General features: G+C 44.1%; 1 protein-coding gene across 1 annotated transcript; it reads right to left on the reverse strand.

The window, feature by feature from the left end:
- Positions 1-717: 717 nt before the first annotated feature.
- LOC311238761 (E3 ubiquitin/ISG15 ligase TRIM25-like) lies at positions 718-2,391 on the reverse strand (the record flags this gene model as incomplete). Its single annotated transcript, XM_084326942.1, has 1 exon — positions 718-2,391. The coding sequence occupies one exon, from the start codon at positions 2,389-2,391 to the stop codon at positions 718-720; it is 1,674 nt and encodes a 557-aa protein (XP_084183068.1).
- Between the last annotated feature and the right edge of the window lie 7,508 nt (positions 2,392-9,899).

Below are 9,899 nucleotides of genomic sequence, written 5' to 3' on the forward strand. Positions count from 1 at the left end.
TGTCTAGGTCTGTCTCCCTGAAAGTCTGCCACCAGAAGAACAACATCTCTCTCTCTCTCCTTGAGCTCTTCTGATAACGCAGGTGGGTCTGACTCTGTTCTAAAACTAAATAGTTGCATTTACGACTGACCCATGCCGCACACATCCTGGCTGTGGGTTCAACCGAAGGCCTTGAAGATAGAAGAGTGTCCCGTATGAAGTGTCCCGGCTGCCCAGAGATAAGAGGTGAGGGAGAAGGTTATAGGCTGAATCCACCTCCCCATGGAGGTCCGGCCCCCACATTGTTACCAACCCCCCCTGGAACAGAGAGAGGAGAGACAGACCCAAATCCCACAGTAATGACCAAAATGACCAAAGGTGATAAAATACAAATAAAATGGTTGCATATTGTGGTCCAACCTACCCAGAGTATGAAAATAAAGATTTTTACTTCCCCACATGCAAAGGAACAGAGGTGAAGATAGGAATCAAATATGTGAATATGCAAATATCCAACCAAACAAACTTTACCCCGGTAGGCTAGAAACTAGAAACAAAGCAAAACATAGTGTGTATGTATATATATATATATGTGTGTGTGTGTGTGTGTCGCTCAGAACAATGATAGAGTGACTGAGTGAATGAACTCCTAATTACTTCATCTTTCACAACTCAGCATCTCCAAGATCAATTTAAACCCCAAACCCTGGGTAGAGGAGCTGTGAATGTCACTGATCTCTACTTCAGCTCACAGAACTCAGCCTTCGCAGAGCGTGAATAAAGCCCAAGTCCAGGATACAGAGGCTGAGTGAATGTGGTGTTGACTCTGTGCAGGAGGGTCATGGTGTCAGAGACGCTGTAGAAGGACAGAGTACCTGCCCTGTGATCCAGGTACACTCCTATTCTGGAGGACCAGGGGCCCGGTACTGTGATCCTCTTGTTCTTGTGGAGGAAGCTGTAATCTCTTTGTCTGCACAATAAAGCCCAGGATTTGGAATTGTATCCAAATACACAGTCCTCCTTAGTGCCTGTTCTACTAATGTCTTTGTAGGAGGCTGCTACAGAAACCCCTCCACTCCACTCCACCTCCCAGTAACAGCGTCCAGTCAGACCTTCTCTACCCAGAACCTGACACCACCTTTCAATAAATCTTTCTGGGTGATTAGGATATGACTGATTTTGCTGCATCAGTGTTGCTTTTCTGTTCCCCTCAGACAAAGACAGACGTGTGTGTGTTGTGTTTGGGTCCAGTGTGATCTGAGAGGAATATTGTAAGAAGTCAGCTCTGGTCTTGGGCTCTGGTGGCAGTAAAACATCAACTGCATTCACTATTGTTGAGATTCTGGGCCACTGCTCTTTCAGAACATCCTCTAGTTTGTCTCTCAGCTCAGACATGACCTCAGTCACATCTGCAAAGTACAGGAGAGGAAGAAGGACACTGATGCTGGGTGAGTCTGTAGACTCACTGGGACTGGAGAGGGGGGGGTAACTCTGTAGAAAGTGGATGTGGTCCTCTGTGTGTGAGAGCTGCTCCAGCTCAGTGTCTCTCCTCCTCAGGTCCGCTATCTCCTGCTCCAGTCTCTTCTGCACTTCTTCAGCCTGAGTCACTGTGGTCCTCTGTTGGGCTCTGATGACCTTCTTCAGCTCAGAGCGCCTCGTCTCCAAGGAGCGTATCAGCTCAGTAAAGATTCTCTCACCGTCCTCCACTGCTTTATCAGCAGAGCGATTGAGAGAATCAACAGCCTGTTGGGCCTCTTTGAGTCGCTTCTCTCTCTCCCAGACTCTCTGGTGGATTTTCTGCTGACTCATGCCAAGCTCTTTCTGTCTCTCCGTACTTTCTGCTGCAGCTGAGACTGTATCATGGCCTTTATGTTCATCCATGGAACATAAATAACAGATACACTGCTGATCAGTACGACAGAAAACATCCAGAATCCTGTCATGACGAGAGCAGGTGTTCTCCTGAAGCCGTGTGGAGGCTTTGACCAGCTTGTGTTTCTTAAAGGTATCAGATTGATAGTGAGGCTGGAGGTGAGTTTCACAGTAAGAAGCCAGACATACCAGGCAGGACTTGAGGGCTTTCTGCTTTCTCCCAGTGCAGACATCACAGGCCACGTCTCCAGGTCCAGCATAACAGTGATCAGGAGGAGCAGCTTGGAGTCCTGTCTTCATTAGTTGTTCTATCACTTCAGCCAGCATGTTGCTTTTCTTCAGAACAGGCCTCGGAGTAAAAGTCACCCTGCACTGGGGACATGTGTAGATCCCCGTCTGATCACCGTGATCCCAGCAGTCTGTAATACAGCCCATACAGTAGCTGTGTCCACAGGGAATAGTTACCGGATCCTTCAGTACATCCAGACAGAGAGAACAGCAGAACTGGTCCCGATACAGATCAACTCCTTGCTGCGCCATTGTATTCTACAAAGACAACGACACTCTTAAGTTTTGTTTTCTCAGGAAGAGTGATCGTGGGAGGTGCTTCCTGGTTGTAGAGTGAACTCTGAACGCGTCACGGGGTGGGAGGTGCTTCCTGGTTATAGAGTGAACTCTGAACGCGTCACGGGGTGGGAGGTGCTTCCTGGTTCTAGCTGTTCAGGGGAGGAGTCGCTTTAAAGAGACAGTGTCTATTTTACTGTGATTCATAGATAGAAGATGTTTTTTTAACATAGTTCAGACTTTCTATCGTCATCAACTACCTCTAATTAGTGTCAATTATAACCCACTAAAACTCATAAGCACAAAGAGAGACATAGAGAAAATGGTAAACATACTCAATAAAACACTTTATTTCTCGCTCTCTCTCTCTCTCTCTCTCTCTCTCTCTTTCACACACACATTTCTTCAATACATATATTCATCGCCTGTTCCAGTTCATTTTCAAGAGGTATTTTCAACCTACTTGTCAGAGCAATCTTGAACGTAATTTATTTTGTTGTTGTTCTATCGCTTGATATTCTGCTTTAGGCTTCAATCTATCCTGCAAGATTGTTCCCAAAATTGCTGTCTATCTTTGAAACACTACAGTGATACAATATGTAGTTAAATCATAAAGATTCTAACTCGATTTGATTTATCACAGCTATGACAACAAGTCGGCACACCAGAGGCTCTAAAGTGTGATTTATTATGATGTATTATTACATTTATTATGGAAACATGTTCTTCCTGTATAATATGTGCTGAGTCAGCCTGAACTGTATGCCCTTATAGCCAACTTTTGGTCAATATTATTCAATGTTTATAGCTTACACTATAAATGGTAATCAAGGGGCAACTCAAAGTGATAATGAGGTTGGCGAGGATTGTTGCAGTTCTGGGAAAAAGTGTTCACGCTGTCCGCATATTCTGCGTGATTTTTTTTCCGTAACCTCTGTTTGCGACGACGCTCTCTGATTGGCTAGGCCGTGTACAGCGAAGAAGAAAATACCCTCTCTGGTTGGTTTAGCTCCGAAGGGTCTCTTCCGCCTTGTACATATATTCTCTGCTTCGAAGTGGTTGTGCTTAGTCATTCTTTCGAAGTGGCTATGCTTAGGCCCTCTTTCGAAGTGGTTATGCTTAGGCATTCTTTCGAAGTGGTTATGCTTAGTCATTCTTTCGAAGTGGTTATGCTTAGGCCCTCTTTCGAAGTGGTTATGCTTAGGCCCTCTTTCGAAGTGGTTATGCTTAGGCCCTCTTTCGAAGTGGTTATGCTTAGGCCCTCTTTCGAAGTGGTTATGCTTAGGCATTCTTTCTAAGTGGTTATGCTTAGGCATTCTTTCAAAGTGGTTATGCTTAGGCATTCTTTCTAAGTGGTTATGCTTAGGCATTCTTTCTAAGTGGTTATGCTTAGGCATTCTTTCAAAGTGGTTATGCTTAGGCCCTCTTTCGAAGTGGTTATGCTTAGGCATTCTTTCTAAGTGGTTATGCTTAGGCATTCTTTCTAAGTGGTTATGCTTAGGCATTCTTTCGAAGTGGTTATGCTTAGGCCCTCTTTCGAAGTGGTTATGCTTAGGCATTCTGTCATGTACGCAGGTCTGATAATAACAACTGGAGGGCGGCACATGAGCAAAAGCAGCCCCTCTCAGTAAATATGTTCAAAATCAAGGTCCCAGGTGTAGGTGAAAAAAGACACAACACAAGACGTTTTCCAAATCGTAAATTATATATTGAATGGAGGTAGGGGTTTAAACCTCCTCCATGGTGCACAGGGGAAAAGGTAGGGGAGGACAAACAAGACATACATATAAGGCAACTCAACCCAGATAGACAAACCTTGAGGCTACTGTACTATGTGGCCGTGTGAACATCAGAGAGCACACGGTTCCATACACACTGTGCAGAAACAGGCTGGCACCATCATCAGTCCATCAGGTCTATGCTAACTGCATATCCATACTATATGAACATACACACATATATCTATATCCACGCAGTGGCAAACAAAGGCAACCTCATACACTGAGGTCACTGGAAAATGACACAAAGAAGGAATCCCGACGTGTGTGTGCTGTCAGCTACTTGTGCACCCGCCCCTCTTTATGTGATTGCCATCAGCTGTCCTTCATTAGGCAATCAGCACCCTTCAGTATAGGGACGGGCAGCACCTGACAGGAAGAGAAGAAGAGATATCATTAGCTCTCATGTTCACACACACACACACACATACAAACGATACTAATCTAATGTTCACATGGTCTTCCAAATACAGTAATAATGATAATGACCAACCCACGTACGTCACACCTCCCCCATAAGAGCGAACCCGCAGGGTTAGCAAAACATTATCACTTATTATCAACCAACATCCGATTAGTACCAACAGAACAAAAATAAATAGAAATCACACTCCATATAGACCACATGCCCCTATTTTGGGCCCACACGGTCAACCACCACCTCACCCAATACCAGACGCATCAGCCGCCGGACGTGGCTGGCACCTTCCTCATACCGAGGCCATGACGGTATACTGTAGTCAACCATACGCAAATTGCTCAATGGTGTTCGCACTCCCAACATCAACCCTGTGATGTTGCGTCCTGTAAGGCACATTAGAACACAACACAGCATGTGAAACAACAGTCCTGTCACATCTCAACTCCGACGAGACGCGGGCAGGACTTTTCATTAGCCTATTCACATGACACCAGCGTGTCCTCCTCCGCCGCCCGAGCGTATGCAACATATACTTAGTGGCAGAGACCTTTCCTCTTACCACATAAGGTCCTGAGAACCGGGCAGTGAGCACCGTACTAGGCGTGGGCAGCACAATAAACACCTCATCCCCCGCCTCAAAATACCTAGGGACAGCACAAATAGAAGGGACATTGGGGTGATTATTAATCAATGCATCACACAACAAGTTAGTAAACGGAGCGTCTCCAACCTCCAACACAGGGATGACCTTACCCCCAGCGATATCATTCCCCATGACGAAATCCACGCCCTTTACGGGAAAACATGGGCGAACCGCGACCGGAAAACAACCTGTGATCAGTGCAGACTGTACATGCACCTTATGCAACGGCACGCGCACACACCCCATGCCAATACCTCTCACCAATCCGCTCGACCGACAGGAGTCCACATCCAATGGTAATACATCAGCCAGGATGAACGATTGAGAGGCTCCTGTATCACGGAGTATTCTCACCCGTTGGTAGTCCCCAACTGATAAAAATAACATGTAAAGGGCTTCTCTTGTGTTGCATCATGTACAGGCCGCACAGTGGACTTCCACTGCATGATCTAATATCCTGCCTGACGCTGTCACAACAAATGTAAGACCATGTGAGACGTGAACGAGGGAGTGAGGGAGGTGGAGAGGGGAGACATATCTGTGATGTGAGACCATGTGAGACGTGAACGAGGGAGTGAGGGAGGTGGAGAGGGGAGACATATCTGTGATGTAAGACCATGTGAGACGTGAACGAGGGAGTGAGGGAGGTGGAGAGGGGAGACATATCTGTGATGTGAGACCATGTGAGACGTGAACGAGGGAGTGAGGGAGGTGGAGAGGGGAGACATATCTGTGATGTGAGACCATGTGAGACGTGAACGAGGGAGTGAGGGAGGTGGAGAGGGGAGACATATCTGTGATGTGAGACCATGTGAGACGTGAACGAGGGAGTGAGGGAGGTGGAGAGGGGAGACATATCTGTGATGTAAGACCATGTGAGACGTGAACGAGGGAGTGAGGGAGGTGGAGAGGGGAGACATATCTGTGATGTGAGACCATGTGAGACGTGAACGAGGGAGTGAGGGAGGTGGAGAGGGGAGACATATTTGTGATGCTCCACACAGCAGCTGTGCTGTGAGCGTCACCTTCAACCTCTGGAGACAATCAGTGCAAAGTCAAGTGATGCATTTTTTATAATATAATCCACTCTGTTTTTCAGTGATATACATGAAGAACAGTTACTTCTAACAGGGTCACCAGCCTGGCAGTGTTCCTCTCATATCAGTGTTGGTGTCTCTATATATATATATATTAATCTCCTGTCAGTTCAAGTAATGTTTGTAACGTAATGTCTATTTATTATATTTGTATTTATCTAATATTTGAATAAAATTGGCTCTGTATTTATCTAATATTTGAATTAAATTGGCTCCAGCATTGTTCTGCCCCAGTGATTCCATGCTTTGAATGTCTGTATTGTCAATAATGCAGTTTAGTGAACATGCTGAGAGGTGATTTCTAATAATTAGTACTACTAATATTGTTTTATACTTGAGGGTTTGTTTTTTGTTTTTTTGTACACATTATTATTATCATGACATATTGAAAAAATACATACGTGTTCATTATCTGGGGTGGTTTCGTTGTTCCTTCTGAATTGAAATAAGATAATTATTTATTTCTTGCCGTTTATTTTATTTCTTGTCCATCTTTATCATATTATAATAGTAAATATATAATTGCAATATTGATATTTTGATGCACAATTTGAATGCAGTATTGTTACAGCTAAATCAAATTATCTATATACAATGGCACATAATTTTTTTGCATTAATATCTATTGTTGTATAAACTTGTGCTAAAATTACTTGTGCTAAAATTACTACCTGTATATGAATTTGATATTTTTTTGCCGGTGATCTGTGAAGCGGTAGCTGTGACACATACAACACCCCCACCCACCCAACCACCTCCTATGTACAGTACCCCCCCAACCCCACCTCCTCCAATGTACTGTTTCTACGTCAAATGTGTATACTCTCTTTTCTTTACTCTTTTTGTATCACAAACAGTACTGTATTTGCAAATCTGGTATGTCATAAATGTATAGATGTAGCAGTACTGTCTGTATCTGTATGTCATGTATGTCATATATGTTATGATGAATTGAAAATGGGGGACCCTGATGTAAACAAGACGAAAGTGTTTCTCTGGTCTGCATCCCCTTACCCATTCTGTAATCTATTAATAAAGTTTTCAATCAAACAATAGTGCTCCCTCTGGTGGCGCTGCGCTGCATGACAGCTCTCCGGAACGCGTGTATGCCTTCTGCGTGTATACCAAACCCAGGCGCATTTCTCGGAGACGCTCTCTGATTGGCACTGACTGACGCTCTCTGATTGGCCACTGACGCGTTTGCCCAATCCGCGACGAGCTGTGTCTTTGCCCATTTCCACGTCAAACAGCCTGCAAACTACCTGGCGTTCTATCGCCCTGCTCTAAGACAAACTCTAACCTTAACCAACTTCGAAGAGTGCCTAAGCTTAACCAGTGTAGAAACAGGCGTCGGCCAATCAGAGAGCGTCTCCGAGAAATGCGGCTGGGTTTGGTATTCACGCATGCCTTCTACGAGGGAACTGCGTTTCCGCGTTCGAGTTTTGCGCTCTGATTGGCCAGGTCATGTGACATGTGCGCCAATCTTGGGACAGCAAGTTCTGCGCCTATTTCCGGGTCTAACAGCCTGCAAACTACCTGGCGTTCTATCGCCATCCTCTAAGACAAACTCTAACCTTAACCAACTTCGAACGAGCGCCTAAGCTTAACCAGTGTAGACACTTGCGGTCCCACGATTGGGCGTACATGGCACATGACCAGAAATGACCTGGCCAATCAGAGACGCGGAAACGCAGTTCTGTTGTAGAAGGCAGAGCCGTATAATTAGAGTTGCGACACACTTTGATCTCGCTGACAGGATATCACGTGGCTCACGTAGCTACCTTTAGTTCCAATTTGGCCTTCCTGTCGACTTGATTTCAGCGGGACAGAACGGCACGGCTCTGGGCAGAACTAATTATACGGCTCTGCTACTACTGTTAGAGCAATTTTTGGTACTTATTTACACAATGTGCATTGATCACTGTTGCGTTATATCATTTACATGTCTTTATATATATATATATATTACTTTATATCACTAGGCGATGACGGCAATTTCGAACGTTAAATGCTAGCTACTGATGACTTATTTTACATTAGCCATATCACCAGTTGTTACACACTCAAGCATAATTGTATTAATCAGCCCACATTACAGTTATATGTTGACAACACTTTATATTCAATATATATAATAGCATTTCAGGGGAGTGGCAGAGAGACTTGTGCTTCTATGGTCATAAATACACACATCCTAATGCTATCTATAAGACATTCATACATGCACATGTGGAAATGCAGTGAATATCATTTTCAGTATATATATATATTTATTTATATATACTGTATTTCAGAATAAGGGAAAATATGTTTAATATGCCCTTGTGCCATGAGATAAAATGTCACTCAACACAAAATTTGATTAGATTAGATTAAAATGCATTGTCATTATACAGCACAAGTACAGTACAACGGAAATAAGTTTGGCATCCAACCGGAGTGCAAATATAGCAGTAAAGTGCAATAGCAATATTCAATGTACAGGTGATTAGACTGGATACAAAATATATAAAGAGTACTACTGAGTAATAATTATAACCAGATGTACAGTATGTACGGTGTTATAGTATTATTATCTACAGTGATACAGGTTTAAAGACACTATGGTAGTAAGTCATACTGGCCAGCGGTATAACTAGTAAGAGTACATAAGGGATATGTACAGATATAGATATAGTAACTACAGGTATGAAAAAAGGATTATATGCAGGTATATACCGACAAATGTGTATAAATATATATACGGTAAATATATGTATACGTATATACAGCATTATTGATATCATACAGAGTTGTATGGGTAAACAAGAATACCCTGAAGACTCTGGCAGGAGCACTCATTCAAGGGTACTACGACTATGCTTGCACCTCATGGTACCAAAGCACCTCAAAGGCACTAAAAACCAAATTACAAACATCTCAAAACAAACTAGTCAGACTACTGCTTGACCTGACTCCTAGAACCCACCTCACCCCTGCACACTTTGCCAACCTAGGATGGCTTAGAGTAGACAACAGAGTACAGCAACTTGCAATGGGCCTGGTCTACAAGATACACTACACGACCAAGGTACCCATGTACATGTCAAAATACTTCCCAAAGGTCAGTGAATACCACGATCACAACACCAGAGGGAGCTCCACAAATCATGTAAAACCCAGATTCGGCTCAAACAAGGGACTAAACACGTTTCGCAATTATGCCACAACAATGTGGAACGCCCTACCCAAAGCTGTAAAGGAATGTAAATCACTACCCACCTTCAAAAACACTCTCAAAGAACACCTACGGGAGACTGCAATTCAAAACTGGCCCCTACAAATGTCCTAACCCAGTTGTACAATAAAGACCAAGCATGGCTTTGTCAGTATTCCAATGTACAGCCCCACCCAACCCCACCCCACCTACCCAACCTCCTCCAATGTACAGTTTCCATGTCAAATGTATGTCAGTATTCCAATGTACAGTGTGTCCCCCCCCCCCTACCCAACCCCCCCCCCCCCCCCAATGTACAGCCCCACCCCACCTACCCAACCTCCCCCAA

The sequence above is a fragment of the Notolepis coatsorum genome (genome assembly GCF_963971535.1).
Source record: "Notolepis coatsorum genome assembly, chromosome: 13".
Taxonomy (NCBI): domain Eukaryota; kingdom Metazoa; phylum Chordata; class Actinopteri; order Aulopiformes; family Paralepididae; genus Notolepis; species Notolepis coatsorum.